The 24,981-nt window shown below is 43.5% G+C and overlaps 1 protein-coding gene across 1 annotated transcript in view; it reads right to left on the bottom strand.

Moving 5' to 3' along the window:
• Positions 1 to 406: 406 nt before the first annotated feature.
• The window catches only part of CA10 (carbonic anhydrase 10 (inactive)), a 552,992-nt gene continuing 528,417 nt past the window's right edge, over positions 407 to 24,981 (bottom strand). The window contains exons 6-10 of the mRNA XM_017858264.1: positions 21,396 to 21,491; positions 16,921 to 16,993; positions 5,897 to 6,051; positions 3,517 to 3,691; positions 407 to 1,689 (exon numbers count right to left, since the gene is read on the bottom strand). Coding sequence (XP_017713753.1) covers positions 1,667 to 1,689; positions 3,517 to 3,691; positions 5,897 to 6,051; positions 16,921 to 16,993; positions 21,396 to 21,491 — 522 coding nt within the window. The 3' untranslated portion in view covers positions 407 to 1,666. The remainder of the gene's footprint in view (positions 1,690 to 3,516; positions 3,692 to 5,896; positions 6,052 to 16,920; positions 16,994 to 21,395; positions 21,492 to 24,981) is intronic.

Raw genomic sequence — 24,981 nt, 5'->3', positions numbered from 1 at the left:
ATAAAATCCAGTTACGTATATTATTTTGAATATGAAATAACTGAGTGTTTTGAAATTTTCCTTGTCAGTCCATCTAGTCACTAGGCTAAAGTTTTTCATATGCTTGGGAATGTTCTCATTTGCACAGACTCTCCTTGCCTGAGCTTTCCCCCTTGCAGGAGAGTGTGACAGAAAGGAGAGATGAAAGTTATTTTTAATTTGGCCACCAAACAAACATCCAAGTATTCTCTTCCAGCAGCTAAGCCTATATGTTTTCTCAACAGGGTATTAATTACCTGGCTCTGGGAATGGCCAGATAGGCTGTTCTGGCTGCCCTGTCAGTCCCGTATGCAATTGCTCCTGCACCCAGCAGGACTCAGAGACTTCAGCAGGGAGCATCCTCTTTCTCAATAAAGTCAGACATAGGTACTGGGTAACTTGTTAAACACATTTATTGATTTCTTGACAGTAACCAAACACAGTGAGTGACCATTATAAACAAGAAAAGAAAGGCATTCGTTTGTACTTTGTGAGATCTGGCTGCACCTGGAGAGAAAAGATACCCCTTTCCCAGGAACTTACAAGGCAAAGTGCATTCCTTCACGGGAGCATCACAGGGGGGCATGGCAGTTTTGAAACGCAAGAAATCTGTTGCCTGCTATCTCAGGCTGAAGCTCACCTCATGTGAATGATCGAGCCATGGAGTGGAATTAAAGTTATACTTGCTTAGCAAATGCATTCCTGATTGCCACAAACTCAGTAAAACTGGCTGCAAATGAACAAAACATGTAGATGAAGGAACAAGTGAAATCAAAGAATGCAGTTGCATGGAGCCAGGGCTTAGCCTGTAAGGAAGGAGAATAGACCAAAGCCAGAAAAATGAAATTAACTTGTTAAACACATTTATTGAGCTGGTAACAATAACCAAACACAATGTATGACCTTTGGAAAACAAGAAACAGCAAATGGGTCATTTCTGATCTTGGCAAATCCTACTACAGATATGTGACAAAGAGGGAAATAATTCCATTTCTTTATAGTCTGTGGTGATATATATACAATGTGTAGCTCTTCAATGTCTGTCCTTTTTTTTTCTTTTTAAATTGTTGAGTAAACAGAAGAATCATAATCTAGAAATAAGTGTCCTTGGTCAACTTTGTCCTGCTCACCTGCTACCAGCACCCTCAAAGGATCCTAGGACACTATCTGAAATTACTTGATGCAAAGTCCGTTTGATGCCATCAGAGCTGTATTTTCTCTCTCTTTTGGAAGAATTTTGTATGTACAAAGGCTGAAAAGTCTCATTGGGTAGATTTATTAGTTCAGGAAAACGGTATCAAAATTGAAATCAGGTTAACTGGTTATTTTCTTCTAAGACCTTATGAATGAGACTTTTGTTTCTGAAACTTGACTTCCCATGATGGAGGTTGTAAGAGAGTCTGTGGAGGTATGTTTGCATGTGTGTGTATGTATGTGCAAGTGCTTGTGTGTGTGTTTGTGAGTGTGTGAGAGATGTATTCCTCTGCCATGGTTTTGCAGACACTTTTCATGAAGAAAGGGCCAATCCCAAGAATGAATGAGGCTTAGGGGAAGGAAGGAGAGAGAAGCAAGAAGGGGGACATTCTAGGTTATGTCAATTCACAGTTGTAGCATTTCACTGAGGTGGGATTCTTCTTGGCTTTGTTCCCTACTTGAGGAGCCATTCATTTACTGCAGAGAGAGAGAAAGAAAAAAAAATCACACATACAACATAAAATGAGGCATACTCAATTAATTTGCACAGTTTTAGGGAATTCCTCCAGAGGCGACGGGACTGTTTTGTAAATACCTGCTTACTTATATGCATTCCAACTACCCCCTTCCAATTCTCCATGACCTTCTAGGCCTATACTGACCAATATACTATAAATTTAAATTAATTAAAATTAAAAAATTAGTTGCATCATTGTACTGGTCACCCATCCAATGTTCAATAGCCACATATGGCTAGTAGCTGCTGTATTGGACAATGTAGGATAGTAATCAACCTATCATGAAAACATTCCCATTACCACAGAAAGTTCTAGTGGATGACACTGCTTTAGACCAGGGATGGAAAAACAGTCCACACATCTAATCCAGCACAATACCTGTTTTTATAAATAAAGTTTTATTGGAACACAGCCATACCCATTTTTTACATATTATCAATGGCTGATTTCATACTACAATGTCAGAGTGCCACAGAGATTTTATGGCTTCAAAACTTAACATATTTACTCTGTCCTTTATAGAAAAAGTGTGTAGACTCCTGTTGTAGACCATATGCTCTGTGTGGCTAGGGGTCCTATCTGTCACCCATCACCCAACTAACTGACACATACTAGGAACACAATACAGGGGTGTTGACTAAGGAGAAGCAGCAATGAATGAGTTAGGTATTTACTTTTCTGGTAGTTATGGCTGGAAGGGAGTGGAAAATAATGTAGTTTGGGCATGCAAATGTATCTAAGAGAGAAAAAAGAAGGGAATATGGGGGAAGTAGGAAGAAGGAAGTGGAGGATCAAGGAGTAGTGGTGGAGGCTGCTTCTAAAAGCTGTCTGGTAATAACCATAGCCCTCCTATTTGGGGAGCATGTTACTGCTACAAAAGGCTTCCCCATCCAGGCTCTTGTTTGCTTCCTTTAACAAGCTGTGAAGTAGATGGCATAGGAACTGTCATGAAGAAGCCAGGTCTAGGGGGTCAACAATGTGGCTGGGTTTGTACAGCTTGTTAGAACCAGGCCCAGGACTTAGATGTCCTGATTTCCAGTCCAGCGCCCTCCAAGACCCCATCTTGCCTCTTTCTACACTGAATGTTTACCACAATGATTAACAGATGTTTAGTAGTGTGCAGAAGGGAAGAGAGAGAGGGCTGGGTGTGGATCACAGAGTTACAGGAGGCAGATGTCACCTTAAATGTCCCCTTTAGTAGGAATAATAACCATTTCTAGGTACATAGCACTGGGCAAAGATACACTCGCAAATTATCCCATTGGATCCTGATGGCCTGCCCTTTAGAGTATTTGTTAACCTTCTAGGGAAAAGGGGGTCTTTCTTGCATATACTTAAAAGCTCTAATGCTTTTTGCTGTCCTGTTCTAACAGATAACCTTGGGAGCATCAGCCTTTCTGGGCTCTTCTATAAAATGGCAATAAAAAGAAGCTGTCTTGCCTGATCTACAGGGGTTTTAAAGGTTTGATGTATGTATTTAAAGGTTATATATATATCTCTCTCACATAGATCAAACCTCTACACCTTGCCATCTACCTACCATCTATCCATCCACCCACCCACTTACCTACCTACCCACCTACCTAGATGCATTCATACAGATATCTATATCACATATATCAAAACTTAAGACCTTCACCACCATGCACATGGAGCGTGATGGGTTATTGTCATTTATAATCATCATTCCTATGATGGAAGATAATGCCAGGCCTTTAAGAACAGCTCTAAGCAGAGAGACTGAGCTCTGGCCTAGATCCTCCACTCTCTGAGCCACCACACCCACCTCTATACTGAAGCTTCTGGGCTCGGTTGTTTGGACAGTCCTTCCCCTGTAAACTGAAGTTGATATTGGTGCGGATGCAGCGGTTGTTGAGTGGCTGGACAGGCCTGAAGTTGTCACTCATGCTCAGAAAGATCTGAGATGGCTGGTTCTGGCTGAGCAGGCGCAAGGAATGCATCTGAGGAGAGAGAAGTAGCTGTGAGATCCAACCATCCTCTTAAATGCACTAAGGAAGAAATAAGACCACAGAGACTGGCCAAGCTAGATGGTGTCAGCTGTATGAGGAAAGGGCTGTATAAGCCCCACACAGTCCCTTTTTTCCATGGGTTCAGTTGAGTTGAAGGCCCACTATGCCTCCGTGCATGAAGCCAGCCTTGCTTCTAGCTTACTAGCCTATGTATGCCTCTGAACAAGTCACTTGCGCTCTGTCACCCTCAAATGCAGCATCCATAAAAGGAGGAAATCTGGTAGGTTTCTTCAGGGTATTCTTTGATACTCTTTGGTTCAATAACTCCATGACTCCCACATGGTATTACCTGGATCATAGTGATTGGTCCATGGGTCAGAGCTAAACTAAGCTGGACCAGTTTGGTTTCTTTTCTGTGAGACTGTGAGGGCCAGATGGCTGGACTGTTTGCAGCCGTGTTCTGCCACAGGACTGTGAGGTCAAAGAAGACGGTCTCTAGCAGGAGAGAAGAATGAAGTGAATGTGTGGTGAGAAGAGGACAGCAGAGAGAAAGCACTTCTGGGGTTCCCATTTCAGTGAATTTCTGATGTCAATTTCTGATTTTGAATTCTCTAAGATGCCCCTGTAGCTCTCAAATAAATGCTTTTTCTAAGCTTAAGCCAGGAGTTGCTGTTGCCTGTCACCTAGTGAGTCCCCATCAATACGGATAGGATAAGGAACTTCAAATTGTTCAAATGGTTGTCGGGTGGGAATGCATATCCCATCAAGGAGATTGGCTTCTCCTTTCTTTGCTCATCTCTCCTTTAATTTGTTATAGACTCCCACAGTCGTAGAATGTCAGAGCTGGAGCAAACTCATGTAATTTATCCCCCTCTCAATAAAGAAGAGGAGTGTTCATTTCATAGAGGTGGGGGACAGGCCGAAGAGCACAATAAGCCGTGTAGCCAAGCTCACACAGGAGGACCCATCTGCCTTCCGTCGAGTTCTGAGGAGTACTAACTCTGCGAGATGATCCAAAAAAACCCCACATTCAAATATGGGTGCGAAACGCTACATACCATACCACTTCCTCTTGAAGACTGACACATATATTAGCATTTAAGAAGGACCCCAGAAGTTCTTCAACAATGGAATCTATTTAACTTTTTAAAACCCGACTTTTTCAAATGCATGATGACGTCTTCCATTTTCCTGGCTTGCTTTCTGAACACGGTAGTTGTAGAATACGCTCTGGGAACTAATGGCTGTCTTTTCCCACTGCGACAGGTGAGATGCTTCTATAATTAGCTCAGGTTAAGCCTTTTGGATGCTGGCTCTTTAAACCCAGGCATATGGGTTGAATCGTGTACCCCTGAAATTCATAAGCTGAAGGTACTGGTAACCCCCAGTAGCTCAGAATGTGATCTTATTTGGAAATAGTCGTTGCAGATGGAATTAGCTAAGACAAGCTTATTGGGGGTAGGCTTTAATGCAATACAGAAGGTGGTTTTATAAAAATGGGAAATTTGGACACAGAGCCTCAGACACAGGGAAAACACCTTATAAAGATGGAGGTAGAGGCTGGGTATGGTGGCTCACGCCTGTAATGCCAGCACTTTGGGAGGCCGAGGCAGATGGATTACCTGAGGTCAGAAGTTCAAGACCAGCCTGGTCAACATGGTGAAAACCCATCTCTACTAAAAGTACAAAAATTAGCCGGGCATGGTGACATGTGCCTGTAATCCCAGCTACTCAGGAGGCTGAGGCATGAGAATAGCTTGAACCCAGGAGGCGGATGTTGCAGTGAGCCAAGATCGCGCCACTGCACTCCAGCCTGGGTGACAAGAGTGAGACTCCATCTCAAAAAAGAAAGAAAGAAAGAAAGATGTAGGTAGAGCTTGGGGTGCTGCTTTTAAATGCCAAAGCACGCCAAAGATTGTCAGCAAACCACTAGAAGCTAGGGGAGAGGTATGGAACAGATTCTTCCTCACATCCCACTGAAGGAAGCAATGCTGTTGACACCTTGATCTTGAACCTCTAGTCTCCAGAACTGTGAGGCGATAAGTTTGTGTTGGTTTAAACTACACAGTTTGTGGGACTTTGTTATAGTGGTCCTAGTAAACCATTAGAATAGACATTCCACAATTCAGTGATTTTTTTTTTTTTTTTTTTTACATCATTCTTTTCCTTTAGCTAAAGGGCCAGAGAGAAACTCACCTGCATCCTGGTTATATAGACAGGTTTGTTCATTATGATCCAACTTGCTGTCTCATAGCAGGGTGGGATAGTCATTGACCCATCGTAAGTGATGAAACTAGAGGTCTCTGGATATAGTTCCTCTATATTAAGCCCCTGTAGTAAATATGCATCATCTAGAGAAGGAAAGAAGACTTAAAAATTAGATTTCTTGAGAAAGGGATGATATTGCTAACATATAGACATACATACATATACATATATACACACATACACATGTATACATATATACACACATATACACAGATACATATACACACATATATATATACACATACACATATATATACACACATACACACATACACACACACACATATATAGATATATCAGGGGCCAACATAATAAGTTAATATTGGATATCAGCATTTGTCTCTGACTGGCTCTTAGATCCCTAATATGTGTCAGGCACTAAGCCAGGTATAAGTGAGTAGGAAATAATTAAGTGATTGCAGCAGGCATCATAGAGACACTGACCTCAATCTGCACTGGGCCCAGAGAGAGGCTGTGAGTTTTGTCTGGGGCCGGGGTGCGGGGGACTGAGGAAGGAATGAATCGAGGAGTTGACTTGAACTGCATCTTTAACAGCAGAAGGTCATCAATGTGTAGCTGGCAGTGGGGTAGGGTGTCAAGGCCACTGTAGACAGAGCAATGCTAGAAAAAGACCCATGGAAAGAGTGGTGTGTACTTGGGGACGGATGGAGTGTGAGCTGCAGGGGGATGTGGAGATGCAAGGGGAGGGAGGGCTGCTGTGAGAAATGTGGCTGGTGGGGTCAGCACAGGCCACAGCAGAAGGTCTTTCCAGCGCTACTGGGAGTTTGGGCTTCATCCGGAGGCAATGTGGAACCACTGAAGGGTTTGAAGCCAGGGAGTAGCATGATCAGATCTGCACTTAATGAGGCTTGCTCTAATGGTGGTTTGGCCTGAAGATTAACATATTGAATAAGAGAAGGAAGCATTCGGCACATTTTTGTTAAAGGTCAATGTGATTTGTTTAACCAACCTTGCACGAGGAACACATTGGGTACTCTAGCATGCTGTTATTATTGCATTTTATTTTATTCGGGGAGGGGAGGAGTGAAGGAGGAAATAGAGAGGCATTCCAGGAGTAAAGAAAAGGAACATGTTTTGTTTCTTTGAAACTAGAACCAGCCTTTGTGCTGCACCTATATTTGTGGAAAATATTGGAGGCCGAGGTGTGGTGTAGGCTAGGAGCAAGAGGCAAAGGTTATGCTCAGGGATTTCTCTCACACAGCAAGTTTCCAAAACACCATAGTGATGATACCCCAGACTCCATCCACTGAGGTCCTGCCAGGAGATCCCTCTTTGTCCACTCCCTCTCCAAGATGCAACAGTCATCAGAGGACATAGGCAGCTTCTGCTCTCCTGACATTTTCATTCCCCACTGTGTTCTTTCTGCAAATCTTGTTAATACGTATACTCTACCTTTTGCCCTTTCTGTATCCTCACACAGCAGAACTTGGAAAGACCCAGAGTGGAGAGAGTGAGTTTTAGACTCACATCTCAGTTGGAACGCTGACTTTGCTGCTCACTGTCCGTGTGTCCTTGGACCCACAGGTAATCATCTGAGCCTCAGTTTCCACATTGGTAATATGCAGATGTTTGGAGTACTTGGCTCATGGGGTTGTTTGAGGAATAAACAGGATCATGCTTCTCAAGCACCTAGCACAAGGTGCGGTCCAGGTTTGTCATGTCCTCCTGCCCTGCCCTGGAGTGTCCTTGCCCTGCTTCCCTGGGATAACTACTGTTCCTCTCCTCAAGGACTCCCTGGCTTCCCCAGCTGGGCCAGTGCCCACCTCTTTCACTGTATTTACTGAATTAGCTTGCCAATCATTATTTACCTGTTTGACTGTCCCTACTAAGCTGTGCGCCTTCAGGGGAAGGGTTTGCATCTTTTATCTCCGAGCCCCCAAATGCCAGCATGAGTCCACCACATACTGGGTGTATAGTAAACACTGCTTGAATGAACAAATGAAATCGTTTCTGCTCAGTGGCTCTGCTTGCCGGCAGTGCTGGGCAAAAGCAAGGGAGGAAGAGATGACATCATCTGTCGGATGAAGGGAAGCATCTCTGAGGTTCCAGTCAGCGTCCTCAGCTTAAATACATGCTGCCTACCATCCCCGCCCCCATGTGTCACACCCTAAGACATTAGGGTGAGATTGCCTGCCCTGTTTCCATCTCCCTATGGTATTACCATGTTTCCATACCAAAGACTCCTGTACCTTCATATTTACATTGCTGAGTCGGTGTGCATTTAACATGTCATGTTTGTTTTCATGACTCATCATGCTGTCTCAGAGGCTGCCATTGAATCAGTGTCTGTCTTTTAAGTATTGGGATTTGAAAGACACTGGCTAAAGTTTTTGCATCTTCTTTTCTCTCTATTGAAGATTGCTTGGTATGTTTGATAGGACAGAAGCAGAAGGACCCAAGAAAAGAACATGAATAAAACAGAAGTTTTCAGCCCTAATGTCAAGGCATGCTGGGGTGTTTTCCAGGGCTAACTAGGCCAGGAACTAGTTTTTAGTCACATACTATCTTGTCCATGCAGCAGCCAGCAGAAAACCATTGTTGGTTCTTGTCAGCATTATCGTCTGGGCATTATAGACAGAAAGAAGACTAAGAACCAATATACCAGAAGCACGATTCTTCTCTCTAAACTTCCATGGCTCTGTTCATGAGTAAGGATGGAAAAGATCTAGAGGAGGTCAGAGTTGTTTGTGAACAAAGATGGAAATCTGGGGTGAAGCTCAGAGGCCGGTGGGAGTGATCATGCATGCCTCTGCTTGCTTTAAGGATGTTTATTGGTAGAAGTGAGGACAGATGTTCAAATCAAGTTTCATGAATAGTTTTACAGAGAGGTTTCTCTACCTATCCCCTCTTTCTGTCTCTCTCTCTTTCCTCCCTCTCTCATATCTCTATCAGCTATTTACCTGTCATATGAGAGAATAGCTTATAAAGGGCAAATCCTAGATGTCAAGTCAAGAGTCCTAATTCAAGTCTGAGTTCTAATGGTAGCTTTGCCAGCAACTCATTCTTCCTTTATGGAAAAGAATGTAACCTCTTACTTGAGGGTACCAGACAGTCCTGGAAAATTCCATCTTCAAGTATTAGGATCCAAAAACATCTTTCAACATAAATAAGCTTGTTAGCCAAATTTATCTTAGGCAGGTCAAATTTCTTGTATGACAGTGTTGTAATTTTGTATGTGTTGGCTGTATCTTTACAGTAAAGTAAGACCCCTTGGATCTTGGATAATCAATAAGTGTAGAATATATGTGTGTAGTTTATCACCCAATTTTATTATTTCAAATGACTGCAGAAGTTCACAGTTGAACCTTTGGTTTTTTGACATGTTCTTGATGAACCTGTGATTTATCTTATACTGAGTTCTTAGTCATGGTTACAACTCCCAAGCTGACTTTTTCTTTTTGTAGGAGACGTACACTGTGATAAAATGCCTAGGACCACATGGGGTGGGTAGGGGAAAACTTTCCCTCAGTCTGAGCTTTTTTTTTTTAGTCTGCATTTAACAGGCAGCCTCTGTTAAATGCATCGTGCTTACTCATGTGGACCACTGATGAGATTTAATATTGCCCAGCTTCCTGCTTATGAAGTTCCCATTCGAAGAGAACTATTCCAATGAGAACAAGGCACGGCAGTTTCAGAGATCAATACTGGACTTGCTCCTGATCAATATGGAACTATTTGGCAATTTTCTCATATAGAATGACATTTCCCCTTGTATTCTGAGGCAAATTCAACTGAAATGAAAAAAGGCAATTACTAAAGAATGAAGTAATATGATATTTTGTTTTACACAAACAATAAATGAAAAAAGGGGCCTCTGAGAATTGGATTCATGGAGGTGAGCTGCTCCTGTTCTGTTCCTTGCTGACGTGAGTAACTACTTAGATTGCAACATGGAAAGTGGTGTGCTGCGTTTCGCATTCTGTGAGAACATTTCCAAAGCCGTTGCTTTGAAATGAGAGTACCAGTTCAATCAAGCATAGAGAAAGGCACCAGGAGCAGTATGCTTAAACTCCCTGGTGGTGGTTCATCACATTGAACACTGCGCCCCTCTGAGGAGCGGCGCATAAAAGACCTCCCAAAGAACTGAGAAGTATAAGGCAGTTCCAAGTTGGTCTGTCCTGGCCTACACATTCATCTTATAGCTGAATAGAATATCTGGGGGTTGGGGGAGGTAAAGCAGTTATAAACAGGTAAGACTGAAAAAAATGCTTTAAGGGGCTTGTGCCACGTGTCAAAACGCTGTCTTTGAAAGCTCTCCTCCAGATGCCTTCAGTGGTGTGGTTTTATTTCCTTAGAGGAAATGCTTTAAGACAATAGCCGTATCTCTCTTTTTTTTTTTTTTTTTTTTTTATTTGAGATGGAGTCTCACTCTGTTGCCCAGGCTGGAGTGCAGTGGCGTGATCTTGGTTCACTGTAACCTCCGCCTCCCAGGTTCCAGTGATTGTCCTGCCTCAGCCTCCCAAGTAGCTGGGATTATAGGTGCCTGCCACCATGCCCAGCTAATATTTGTATTTTTGGTAGAGACAGGGTTTCACCATGGTGGTCACGCTGGTCTCGAACTCCTGACTTCAGGTGATCTGCCCATCTCTGCCTCCCAAAATGCTGGGATGGGATTATAAACGTGAGTCACCACGCCCGGCCACCATACCTTTTTAAATTTGAAATTTGTGATCCTTTGGATTCTCATTGGACTAAAGCTCACCACTGTATTTATTACCCATGAAATGAATGGGGCTTGTGACATTGAAGGAGAATGAAGCTACCAAAATAATACTGTCCTAGGATGTTGGAAGAAAGTGTTTTACATGCAGTGTTCTAATAACTATTCCCTCTTACCCACTTAAGAAGCCTCTTTACACTCCACTGGTCGCTAGTTTAGCCACTTGAAAATAGCATAAAATCTCTTTTTAAAAAATAATGCTGGCTTAATGAAATCGGGTAGATAATAAAATAAGAATACTACCTTTTATTTAATTGGGATTCTGTTAATTAATGCCAATTAATTAACACAAGAAAAATGAGGGATATTAGCATTATTCCAATACACTACATTAAAAAATTAAAATACCTCAAGTAAATTATCAGTATCTCCTCCAGAAAATCCATTCAGAAAATCTATTTTTCAATGTCATGATTTCAGTCTTAACCTCCAATCTGTTGAAGGGGAATTTGACTTTAATAAAATGGATTTTCTTTAGAAGACTTTCTAAATTCAGCCCAAATTTAGTTCAGGCTGGTTTTTTTCATTGTCAGTCCCAGTTAGAGTGTTTTATAAGTTTCACTCAGACACATGAAATCTAAGCTTGCAAGGAAAGTAGTAGAATCTCATTAAATCATTACCATCCACTGCATGGATTCAAGCACAGGAGTGGTGTTTCATTTAAAGTAAGTAAATTCTGTTGACTCTGTGTCCTGTATTGCATTTACCTTCAACATAATTTTTATTTGGCATCATAGCAACCTGCCTCCTGCCCTGAAGGAAGCTGGATTTGACAGTCACGTACCTTAGGACAACTTAGAAATACACGTTCATTGTACACCTAGTTTATACCGCTCATTGTTCAGGCATTTGACTCATTACCTTGTTTGATTCTCACGCCAAGCATCTCAACATCAGCATTAATATCCTCCTCTTACAGATGGGGGAGGTGTTTAGAGGGTTGCTTGAGGTCAGGCAACAAAAGGAAGTGATAGAGCCAGGATAGGAGCCCAGATCTCTCTTCACTAGAACACACTGCCTCCTATGGGTGTGGTGCCTTTACCAGCATAACATTTAGCTTCCAAAATCCCTAATCCTCTTGGCGAGATTCTCCCTCTTTACTCCTTGTATGAATTTCCTGGCATTGATTTTTTTTTTTTTAACTGGCTCAAAAGAATGATTTTGCACAGTTCCCCTTTTTTTCCTGGTCATTCATTCTGTGCCCAATCCTACAAACTGGGCAAATGGACTGTGTCTCTTCCAGCTGCCATGTTGTGATTTCACCCCACTGCCTCCATGCCTGCAGCAGCTCCCTGCACCACCTCAGCGAGCCGATGAGGCAGCCACGCGGGAGCCTCTTCCAGGGTGGGATTTTAAAGATATCTTTAGAAGTGATTTTCAATCCTAAGTCATGGAGATTTGAGTTGCTCTTTCAAAAGTGAGGACATGTCCCGCCTCTCTTCTCTATTTATTCTTACTCCCAGGATTTCACCAACGTTTAAACGCCATCTGGATGCCAACGTCTTCCACATTTATATCTCCAGTTCTCCCTCCTGAAATCTAGACTCATATATCCAACTGCCTACTCCACACCTCTTCTTGGGTACCTTATAAACATCTCAAGCTGAACATGTTCAAAACTTCTGATTTCCTCTCCACCCACGAATATGCTTCATCCAGTCTCCCCATCTCAGTGGATGAAAATGTCTTCCTTGCAGTTGCTCAGGCTAAAAGCCTTACAGTCATCCCTCACTCCCCTCTTTCTCCCACATAAAACATCAGACATATTATCAGATATATCAGTATACTTCTTGGCTTTTTTTTTTCTTTTTTTTTTTTTTTGAGACAGAGTCTTGCTTTGTTGCCCAGGCTGGAGTGCAATGGTGCGATCTCAGCTCACTGCAACCTCTGCCTCCCAGGTTCAAGTGATTCTCCTGTCTCAGCCTCCCAAGTAGCTGGAATTATAGGCGCGTGCCACTACGCCCAGCTACTTTTTGTATTTTTAGTAGAGGTGGGGTCTCACCATCTCTACTGACCTGACCTGACCTGATGGGGTCAGGCTGGTCTCGAACTCCTGACCTCGTGATCCACCTGCCTCGGCCTCCCAAAGTGCTTGGATTACAGGTGTGAGCCACTGCGCCTGGTCTCTTGGCTTTTTCTTTAAAATACACCCAATTATTTCTCACCATCTCCCTGCCAATCCCCATCAGCCTGGTCATGGTGAGTGCCATCGTCTCATCATTTGGGTTGCTGCAATCCTCTTCTATTGTTGACTCTACCCCTTGTAATCTATTCTCAACCAAGCATTGAGGCGATCCTTTTGTCAGCAGATTATGTCACTCTGCTTAAATTCCTAGATTGGCTTTTTGTTACAATGACCTTCAAAGGGCAGATTTGCAGAAGACCAACCCCCTCTAGAATTAATCTCTGTGCCTTCTCTGGTGACTATATCAATAATGGCAATGTCACTGTGTCCCTCTGAATGACTGATTTCCACTGAAGGTACCATGTTCAGGGCCAGGCAGGAGTTGGAGAGAGCTTAGGTCAGGATGGACTTGAACTGCCAAAGTTCCCATCAGTTCTGTGGTTAGTATATGTCCCTTTCAAGTGGAGGCACATGCAAACAGCAAAAAGATGCTTCTTCAAACTGAACCAAAGTTGGAATTAAGAGAAACATGCTGATAAGTTTCATGGAATATGAAAGTATCTTCATTGCAATTAGTTTTAAGACCCTGGACCTAAGCTTTCCTTCCTCCTTAGGGAGAAAGCATGATAAGAAGGAAAAGCAGAGGAAACAGTACCCAGGAAGACCCGTATTTGGATTCTTGCTCTTCCACCATGAAATAATAGAGTATTTTTCAGGAGATGTTCACTTCTTCCTCATCTTCATCTCCTTGGGAGGATTTTCATGTTGAGCTTGGCCATATGGCTTGCTTTGGCTTGTGGAAGTGGACAGAGTGAATGTGTGAGTTTTATGACTAGGCCTTAAGTCACATCACTTATTTCTTGCCTCTACCATGAGAATTGCTTGCCCTGGATATCATCTCGATCCCAGAAAAATGAGAGCCACGTGGAGCTGAGCTGCTTCAGCTCACTTGCAGACCTGTAGCTGGAAGCAGAGCCACCCCTACCAACCCACAGAGGCAGCAATAAGAAATCAATGCTTATCATTTGAATGCTTGTTTATTACACAGAAGTTGCTGCCTGATACAGCCATTAAATGTGTGTCATTGGTCAAATGACTTCACCTCTTGAAGCCTTGATTTTTCCCATCTGTAAACTGGGGATGGCAATCATACCACTCTGAAGGACTTCATTAGCACTAGGTAAGGGGCCTGCATGTAAAGCATAGACCTTGGTGTGTGGAAAGTGCTCAGTAAGCATCATCTCCATAATCCTGTGGCTCAGCACCTTGCAGAGTGGTTACTGCATCTAAATGAGCAGAGCAAATTGAAGCTATGCTAGTGTGAAGTTCTGGGTAGCAGCAGTAGAAAGGGCAGGGGTGGAGGTTAGGTGTCCCTCAGTAGCACAGTAGAAATGGTGGGGTGGGGGGATGATTTCTGTCTCTCGCACACTTAGGAGGACAGAAGCAGGATACCCTGATGGGGCCGCCTGAGTTGTCTTCATCATAACCTGAATTTATGGGCCAGTGCTGGCCTAACCTGCTGCCTGTTTGGAGAGCCTCGGGAGAGACTTCCAGTCTTGTGTTTCCCACCCACTGGCTGTGTTCTAGTGAATGACTCCTGTTCCAGACTCCCCTGCCTGCCACTGGGCCAACTTTCTGGCTGCCGTAGGGACAAAAGAGAGCTGTGGTTTTCTGCTGTGCAAATCAATCCCTTTCTGCCACAGTGTCCTGGGCAAAGCAGTGTTGAGGTCATTCCCATGAATCGGCCATCATTATCCCTGCATTGCTGCTCCCTTCAGGTATGTGACAAAGGTCACAACAGAGGACACCTCCATTACTCCCTGCTGGATTATAGGAGCTCAAAATTCCTGTTATTAGGGGGCCTAAATCAACTACCGTTCCCCATGCAGGCCAGGATCTCTCTATCTTGCTTTGGCTCCCTTTCTTTTCCCTGGGCCCTGAGAGGTATAGAGTATGGGGATCAGAAGCAGGGGTGCTCCTGCTGTCTTCTATTTGTATTTCTAGGAATGTGTCTTCAGAGGTGGTAAGGGTGTTTAAATGTCTGCCTGTCTTCTGCATAAACACCTTAACATGGCTCAAGATCTGGCTCCAGAACATCTTTCTTGCCACTCCCTCTGCCCCATCACAGCTCCTGAAAGAGGCCATTCACCCTTCTATTCACCCAGGCCATCACCAGTGCTTATTGGGTGTGCCTCGTCTTAGGCACTGAGACGAAGAGCTGATGAAGACAGAGTTCCTCCCTCGGAACTCTTTGCTGGCCTTCAGTACCCTCCAGGTTTTGTGCATGTGGCTCTCCACACTTGGAATGCTTTTCCTTCCCTCCCTCCCTTTCTTGCTTTCCTTCCTTCCATCCATCTTTCCCTTCTTCCCTGCCTCCCCTTCCACTCCCTCCCCACTCTTTCTCCTCCCTTGGTGGCCCAAGTCACATCATTTAATATTAATCAGACCAGTGCTGGGGGCGGGGTGGTAGGGTGGGGAGGAAAGTCCCTCTAATGATTTACTCTGCAACTGGCAATCTGTTAGACTGTGTGTTGGGGCTTAATGTGTGATTTCATGCATTTTCACGGTCTCTAAATTGCAAATCCAAGATTATTTGAAAACATTTTATTTAATTTTCATGCTTTTTTAATCAAAAAAGTTAAAAGAATAATAATCTTTTATGGGCAGTTATAAATGTGCTATTTACACACAAGACAGAAATATCTCCCTTAGCTGAGCAATCTAAGTGTGTGCTTAGAGAGGACTCCGTAAGAATACTAATGAGAAAAGGCAGAATATGCTTGGAGACAACTTAATTCATTCTTCTGGGAAATATCTAGATGGAGTGGGATTCTCCAGGTTCATTCCTCGGCCCTACCAGCCTCCCAGCCTCTGCAGATGGGAGGGACTTGGCGGTGAGCACCTGGTAGTTGTAGGGCTGCTGTCTGGGCCATCTTTCCATCCCTGGAGCCTCGCTTGGTGTCTGTCATGTGGAAGGCATGCAGGAAATGTGTGTCGGATAAGTGAGTAAACGGCTGAGTGAAGGATTCTCCACATTCTCCTTTGGCAGTCCAAGATGAGATCTGTACACACTCTTTTTTTTATTTTTTATTTTTCACATTGCCACTGGAGATAGAAGCAGCAGACACAGCTGAGCTCCTGGCTTGGTGAAGGGCACACCAAGGGGATGTGGGGTGCTGGGATGTTTGCCAACTGTTTTTCACTTTTGTGAGAATCATTATTTACCTATTGCTTGATTCAGAATCCCAGACCTAGAAGGACTTTAGAAACTTGAAGTTCAACTTTTTTACTTTACAAGATGAATGACAGTCAAAGGGAGGAAACTCCTTGATAAAGGACAAAGCCAAGACTTGAATCCCAGTATCCTGCTCACTCCTAATTAGGTAGAGACAATCTTTTTTTCCCTCATATTATTTCTTTCATCTATGGGTGTGTGCTATCTCACCCAACTTTTCCCAAATCCTGCACCTTCTGGGATTGCTGGGGATGACAGCAGTATCTTTTTCCTTCCTCCTTCAACTTTGCACTGTTCTCTCTTCTGTGTAAGGCGTTGGGGGATAAAACACTCTGGAAACCCAAGGAAACTGGACAAAGTCCTCTACATCCATGGGCCACACATGTGGATAAAGAGAGATGCCATCCTGTCTCTGCCTGGAAAGGAGACCCAGCCACACACAGAACTGGTCTAGCTGAGGACTTCTGTAAGTGTTGTGATCGGATCCATAGTACCTGATGAGTGCTTTCTCAATCCCATAATTGGCAAAGCCTCAACTGTGGCCAGCTGACATGGTGGAGTGTATCAGCCAGCAGAGTCCCCTGGCTCATTACCAATCTGTGGGATAAAGATGACCACCATAATCATAATCATTATCGCCTTAGGCATGGATGACAAAGGCACCCTAGGGACTTCTGCTTGAAATGAGCCACTTCTTAGCGAAACCCTACTCTCCAGAGTGACTTTCTACAGAATTGCAGGATCATGAAACTGAAAAGGGCCCATAGAGATCATCAGTTCTGGCTTCCTGCCTTCAGGCAGGTCTAACCTTTATAGAATAGTTGCTGTAGAGGAAATTGAACCAAACTTACTTTTATATGTTATTCTTGTGATAGTATCTCTGTTGAGCATTCGATTAAGAAATGGATTTGATGAATCAGAAACCTGGAGGAGAAAAGAAAATATTAATGACTGGGCATCACTCTTGCAGGACAAACATCTCCCCGTGGCATTCACTTATTCATTCCTAGTTACTGAGTACCTACCATGAGCCAAACACAATGACAGCTGGAAATTCAGAGAGCAAAGCCAGAGTCCCTACTCTCAAGGACAGCCCAGTCTAGAGAGGAAGACAGGTAAGTGAACAAACCACTCTCATATAGTGTGGAGAGTGCCATGATTGAGTCTTTGGTGTAATGATGTTGGAGGAAGACCAGCCACCACCTGAGAATTTAAGTCATGAGTCTGGGAGGGTGGGTAGAAGTTAACAAAGTGTTCTGGTGATAGAGTGTGAAAAGGGATGAAAGGCAAGGAAAAGCATTTCATACAGAGAATCTGTACATACATGGACACGGGGAAGTGAGAACTAGGCATGCTCATGCAAGGACTTCAGTGTACTTGGAGCTGAGAGTGTGGGGAAGGAGAGGAGGTGATCCTAGAAAGATTGGCAGGGGCCAGATCATGTCAGGCTTTTAATCAAGGTAGGGACTGGCATGTTAGGAAGGGGAAATTCATCTAGGTAGAGAGTGAGACATAAAGAGTACCCAGAATAGAGGTATAAGGAAATGGGAAAAAAAACTGAAAAGTAGTATAGGATCTTGGTATATCACTGCTCATTATTGCATGAATTGAGTACGTCATAAGCCATGTAATTCAATCCATCCATCCATCCATCCAACAAATATTTGCAGAGGGTCTATCATGGGCCAAACATTGTACCAGATGTTCAGGGATCCATTCCCATTTTATGCCTATGCCCTTATAGCTTCAAATTCCTCCTTTGGGAGAAGAAACCAGGTTTTCAGGGGCTTCAGTAGGGAACCATCATTGATGAGACTGTGAGGTGGCCCTACATGAGAAAAGGGTTTTCTTAACATTTGTTTACTCAGCCTTTTCTGGGGTACCATTGTTCATCCTAGTCATTTCTCTCCTACCTTGCTTAGCTCTGCTCTGTAATTTATGCCTCAGCGGCTAATCGGATGTTGTGACACATCAACATTTTAAATCTGATTTATCTGAGGGTTGGAAAAATTGCAGCAGATGATTATTATTATTAGATAAGCAACAGGTAATTTTAGCTTGGAGAAAGCACAGACTGTTTATTTTCCCTCCATCTGTCTCTCTTTTTGCAGTTTCCTGGCTGTGTTGTGGTGAGACACACACCAAAGGGAGCTTGGTGAGTGACAATGCCCAATGGAGGTAGAAGTCCACCCCTAAATAGAAAAAGTCCCAAATTAAATACTGTTGCTCCCCTCAGTGCTATATTCAACATCTACTTTGACATCCTCTTCAGTCATTTAAAAGATAGCTTGAAGCCTGCTCCTGGTGCTGATGCACCCCATGAAAGAAAGATGGCTAGGAATATATTGTCATGGCAGGTAAGGGATCTGTTATGTACCTTGCTCCCTGGGTGCCTTGAGCTCTTGGTACCTGGTGAGTCTGGGCAGCCCTTATGTTGGGACCAGACTGTTTTGAGCTGATTAAAAATAATTGAAACATTTCCAAAGTGCACACAGATGATTTGTGGGCTCTAGTGTGTTGGCTGCGTGGGTGAGAGGATAAAATATGTACTTGGTATAAGTGAGCTTAAGTGGGAAGTTAATGGTGTGTGATTGAGCAGCAATTACAGCCAAATCTCAGTTCCCCGTGGTCACAGCAAAGGTGGGGGATTTGTGGAGGACACAGATAAATAAAACAGATAAGCAAGTATCTCCTTTTAGACAGTAACTCCAACTTTTTTTTATGGCACAGCTTTTAGCCAGGGTGATAACTCTAGGGCTAAACTACCAGGATGTGGGGCTTGTCATATCCCATTCCTGCCCACCCTGCTGGGAAGGGAAGGGCAGAGAGTTCAGAAGGAGGGGAGGACAACTACAAGAAGCTGTGAACCCTTAGGGACCAAGAGCTTTGTTCGTCTTACTTCTGGGTACCAGTGCCTAGCAGAGGGCTGGCCTGTAGTACCCCACGCTCCGTCAGAGTTTTGAGATGAGTGAATGGTCAGCCACAGTGTAAATAACTCATGGTGGAGTTGATTGTCTGGGAGTTGATTTTCTGGGAGTTGATTATATGGAGGGAAGACAGAAATGTTGTGGCTTATTTTGAGATCTAGCAAGAAAGCTTTAGGTCTGCTCAGGGAAAGAACCGCTTCATCCCTAGGAGTGGAAACTGACCTGAGAAGATGCAGGAGCTAGTCATTATCCCTTCACTGGCCTCAGGGTCTACAGGCTAAGTTCCTTTCAACAACCTGTGGGCAAGCAACCAGGACCTGCTAACCCCAACTGCTAGTCATGAGCTCGGTAGGAATGAACGTTTCTGTAGGAGCTTGTGAAACACACTAGTAGTTTGCTGTTGGCTTCCCAGTGTATCCATCACTCTGTCAGCTGTCATGTGCCTGTGCTTCCGGAATGACAGTCACTGATTCAAGCTTTCAGTCACGTGAGGCAAAGTCAGGACCAAGGCCGAGACACTCTCCAAAGGGCAGGAATTGCAGGGGCAGGCAGGATTTGTGCTGGGAAAGCCATAGGGGGAGGTGAGCTCCTGGACACACATGACAATATTGTGACATATCTACAGGCTTCACAGTGAGTGCGGCCCAGGTTGAATGTACAAATTGGTTATCAATGCCATAATCAGGGCTTCATTAAGAGATACAGGAATTTGCCCTGTGCTTATGAGTAGCATGGGGTTGTAAGGAGCATGGGAAAAAGGTTTTAAAATGTCATTTTTTCCCTTCTTGCCCTCACTTGCTTTCTCCCAGCTCTGTTGGAAAGGGATAGAATGAGTAAGCCATTCTTTCATGAGTATTAAAGTCAGGGAAGACTTGGATCCTCTCCTGGCTGGGCTGTGATAAGCGACATGAACTTGGGTGAAATGCCAAAGGTTTTCTGAATGATTTTACTCATCTGTAAGATACAACACAAATGCCCAACTCTGAGTTTATTACTAAACTTTAAAATAGATGTAAAATACATATCATAGTGTCTGGCATTCAGAAATCTACTGTTTATCATTCCAGGGTTTGTGATGATGCCAGGAGATACCATTAGGATCTGTGCTGGGACCAGTTTCCTTTGAGATGTCATGTCGAGTATCATAAAGGCATAAAAGCCTAAAAATATGCTTCCCTGGCCAAATGTCCCTTCCTCTCTTTGCTAATGACAAACCAGAGGAGGTTGAGCTTAGTGGCCATGGATAGCAACATGCCATAGATGCTCCGTCGAGCCCCTGCCCACTGCATAGGTCTGCCATGATCTGACCGAGGGGAGGGTGAGGAAGTTAGGAGGGGGCATAGCATGAATGACCAGGGAGGGTGAAGTGCCTGTTGCACAGGGTAATGCTTTTGTGGGGGTGGGGAGAGGGAGTAGTGCCCCAGGTACCCATTCTTCTGAGTAATAATGATGTCGTCATGACAGCCCTGTTAAAATTCCCTGGTGGCAAATGCTGGGTTTCTATTGATGATCTTCATCAGATTCCCAGTTGTGATTGGGGCACTTTCTCTAATGATCTGGCCAAAACGTCCCCAGGGTCTAGCAGGGTGACTGCTAATGTTTGGAACTGCCACACATTGCTTTTTAAAAAATTTTTCTAATTAGAAAAGCAATTTTTTAATTAAAAAATTTGTATACCTGCTTCTCTCTACATCTGCTAAAATGTTAAAGGTATTTGTTTTTTTTTTTGTTTTGTTTTGTTTTTTTTTTTTTTTTTTTTTTTTTTTTTTTTTAACAAATTAGAATGTGCTTGGTTGGAGATTTTATGTTGTCATTGTTGACTGTTAGGGAGATGTGGAGTTTCCTTAGAATGTCATAAAGTCAGTGTGGGTAATCTTATTGCCAGGGATGCTTATGAAGGAATGGGAGAGTGAGACAGAAAGATGATGCTCAGAGCAATTGTGAGGAAGCTGGAAGGAGCTATTTAGTGCAGTGCCTGGAGGGAAGAGACATCTTGCTGCTCCCTGTGTTTATAAGGGGCAGCTGAATGGTGAACAGGACTTTAATCCTGTGGGGCATTAGTGAGCCACCTGCCCTTCTAGTATTGCATCCTTCTGATTTGACTACATTAGGTGGGTCCCAAAGCCTCTTCCTGGATTCAGCCCCCTTTTTCTTTCTAGGACAGAAGCTGCTTGAATCCTCAGGCCCAGATGCTCTGAAATGGAGCTCATCATTTTTGCATCTCACTGCAGGGGACCTCATTTTTCATAAATCTCATGTATATAAAAGGCACCACCCCGTAGTTTTCTTAGGCATGGATAGCACCCCTTTTAATATTTCTAACTCCAATAGAGGCCATAAATTGGTATTCTGATTGAGGTGGGGATGGTGAGAAGAATGAAGGAATGCAAGAGACTTACTTTTATAAATATAGAAACTACCACCAATCCATTTGGACTCTTCGCAGCTTCTGTGACATTTGTATATAGCTCATGGTTATAGTGGATGAGCTGCACCTGGCAGGAGGGAAAAACAAGAATCAGAGCAATAATCCAACATTAAAAGGTAGGAGGCATAGCACTTGCCCCTACATAAGGGTAAATTGCAAAGTATATTGAGGAACAATTTGGAAGACAATCTTAATTGAAGGGATTTCAGAGGGATATGTGTGCGCGTGTGTGTAAAATGCATGCACACACACACACAAATACCCACACATATTTGCAAATGTTTTCTGGTAACAAGCATGCTTTTAATAAGCTCAGAGCCCATCTGGCTCTGGCTCCATCCCAGGACATTTCCCCTAAAGCACGTGTAAAGCGAATTTTCCTTGTTAGGAACGGAACTGCGCTGTAGGGGTGGACGTTGTGTCCCTGCTGCACCAACAGCTGCCACTGGCAGCCAGTAAATCTTCCTCGCAGCCTCGGGGCAAACAGGGAACTGTTAGGTCCTGAGTCAGCCATGACCTGGGATGAAACTGGCTAGCCTGCAAGATGCAGTAGTAGCTGATGGATCAGGCTTCTGATGCATCAGCCTGCTCCGGTCATCTGGTTGTGCAGGACTTTATTTCCTCCTCATTCAACAAGGATCAGTCCACCTGTTGAGCCTTTTCCCTGTTACTTATTTTTTTAAAATTCATTTTAAAAAATTGTGCATAAGCATACATACATGTTCAAACAGATGTTTCAGCAATTTTAAGCTACATGATCATGTTACCTCACATCACTGGGATCAATTGTTTCCTCTGAAAAATGCGTAAGATGATCTGTCCTTACAATTCATCTCAGGGCTGTGATTTTAAAATAGTTTTTTCTTAACAGTATGGAAGCATAATTTTTTTTTTTTTTGAGTTGGAGTCTCGCTCTGTCACCCAGGCTGGACTGCAGTGGCGTGATCTCGGCTCACTTCAACCTCCGCCTCTCAGGTTCAAGTGATTCTCCTGCCTCAGCCTCCCATGTAGCTGTAGCTGGGACTACAGGTGCATGTCACCATGTCAGGCTAATTTTTTGTATTTTTTGTAGACACGGGGTTTCACCGTGTTAGCCAGGGTGGTCTCGATCTCCTGACCTTGTGATCCATCTGCTTTGGCCTTCCGAAGTGCTGGGATTACAGTGTGAGCCACTGCGCCCAGCTGGAAGCATAATTTTTTAACAAATTAAAATATAGAAGTAAAAAAAGTGATGCCCCCCACCACCTCTTTCTAATTCTAGTCCACGCCATACACACAACTATTAACAGTCTAGTGTACATCCTTATGGTTACTTGTTTTGTGCTTATAAATCACACAAACACACATAGGGTATAAAAAACAATAAATTCCCTAGTCCACAGTAAGTGTTAAAAAATAGAAAGGGACGATTCATAATTATGATTCTGAACTTGATTTTTTAAAATTTAAAAGTAGTTTGTAGCGATCTTTCTAAGTCAATGCATATAGATCTCCCCAAGTCTTCCTAATAACTATAGCATTCTCAGTTGCACAAATGCCCATAACATATTTAGACATCTTCTCACTGGCTTTCGGGTTGTTTCCATATTTTTTGTCTCTTATAAACAATGCCACAGCAAGCACATCATATATCTTTCTGTAATGGTGTTAGCATTTTCCACAGGCTGATTTGAAAATCCAATAAGTTGGTGTGCATAGAAGTGATTTGTGACTCTGAAAGTGTAGGAGAGTACTCATTATTGCCAATATCTCGTATTGCATTAAAAAAGGTGAAGTTTTAGAAGTTGACAAATGTGATGATCAAAAAAGATGCTTTTCCTTTAACTTTGAGAAAAATAAATCGTATCTAACCCAGTGGTTTGTGACCTTCACTGTGCATCCAGATCGCCTGGGTGCTTTTAAAGCCCACCTGTGCCTGTCTATGCCTTCTCACATTCTGATTTAATTGATGTGGGGTGATACTTGTATTCATCAAAAGCTTACCAGCTAGAGGGAGGTTGGACTTGAGAACAAGTGGAACATAATCAATGAGCATTAATATCCCATCAATGCCTAATCAGATGGACAGTACCTTGAATCTGAGAATATCCTGAGCTTCCTGAGCGGTAGTGGAACTTCTCATGAAGAGAGCACATATTACTGTTGCTCTTGAAATATCCTATTTGCTTTTTGCTTTTTCACTTATGTAGTTTTGCCAATGAAGATGGATGACTCTACAGTAGCTACTCTGCCATCAGAAAAGCAACCACAGGCAGGGGTTGTTCTGCCTCTGCAGGACTTGTAATACTCCCTCCCTTGTACCCCCACACAACCAGGACTTTCTGCAGGTGGAGAAATGTTGCCAGGTGGAAGAACCAGGGACTAGGGTTTCTCACACACTCAGCACACCTCCCTTCCAGTGCTGAGTAAGCTTCTAATGAGAACAAAACACACCCTGCCATCTGCTAAGTTCTTCCCACTGATACAGGTGACCGACAAAACCGCCAGGGAATGTGCCAGTGCTTCCAGACACGCCTTGAAGTTACAGCATGTTTTGAACACCAGAGCAGGGATGTGAAAGGCAATCCAGTGGAGTGATCCTTCTGTCCAGCTTGCAAGCCAGAAAAAGGCAGGAAGAAGTCTCCTGGGCCATGGGTTGCCCCATAGGGTGGGATTCTTTCGGGAGCCAGGAACTGTAAGAAAGGAGCTGGCAAGTACAGGGCTGAGGCTGTGCTGTGCTTTAAGCTTAAGTTAACACATTAAAAACTTTGATCTGAAGTCGTGCCTCCTGTCTGTTCCAAGGTGAGTTGGCTAGGATTCTGATATCAGGAGCTTTGGTTTCTATTAGCAGTTGTTGATGGACTGTCGATTGTGTTACGTTGAACCATACGAAATTGATCTTTTGCTTTACAAAACTGGTGAATTTATAGTGAATACATTCTAGAAATAAAGCTATTTTGAATATGAGTTTTGAGCATTTTCTTTCTGACCCCCAGTCAGACGTTAATAAGATGACATAGAGCTTGGCTATTCAGTGTGTGCTCTAGGGATCAGCAGCAGCCGCAGCATCTAGGAGCTTGTTAGAAATGCACAATCGGGAGCCCCATCCCAGGTCTTCTGAATCAAGATCTGCATTTTCTCAAATTCCTAGTGATTTGGATGCACGCTAAAGTTTCAGAAGTGCTGCTATAGCCCATACTGTTGGCTGGTGAGCAGAGTCCTGTTTTGTCTGGCTGTTTACCCTTCTCTACTTCAGTGTGGGTGGGTTAAGGAGCACATGCATCACCTATGTTGGAAAACAGGCTGAGTCCGGATCATAGGACCCCTGGAATGTCAGCAATAGATAGGCTTTGAGCAGGTGAATGAGATAATCAGCATGGACTTTAAGAAGGCAGATTGGAACTAGGAGAAAATAGAGGTGGGAGTTGGGGGGTGTTTAACTTCAGGTGATGGCTATTAAGGCAGACATGTGCTCCATAGGCCTTTGCAATTTATAGAATGTGTATGTTTGTGTGCTGAAGAGGCACCAGGAGATTTCCCAGGCAACAGAACATCTAGGAGCAACAGAAGAGCTCAGG

The sequence above is a fragment of the Rhinopithecus bieti genome, unplaced genomic scaffold (genome assembly GCF_001698545.2).
Source record: "Rhinopithecus bieti isolate Rb0 unplaced genomic scaffold, ASM169854v2 scaffold_44748, whole genome shotgun sequence".
Classification (NCBI taxonomy): domain Eukaryota; kingdom Metazoa; phylum Chordata; class Mammalia; order Primates; family Cercopithecidae; genus Rhinopithecus; species Rhinopithecus bieti.
The sequence above is the reverse complement of the archived record's forward strand: the minus strand, read 5'-3'. Positions and strand labels throughout refer to the sequence as shown.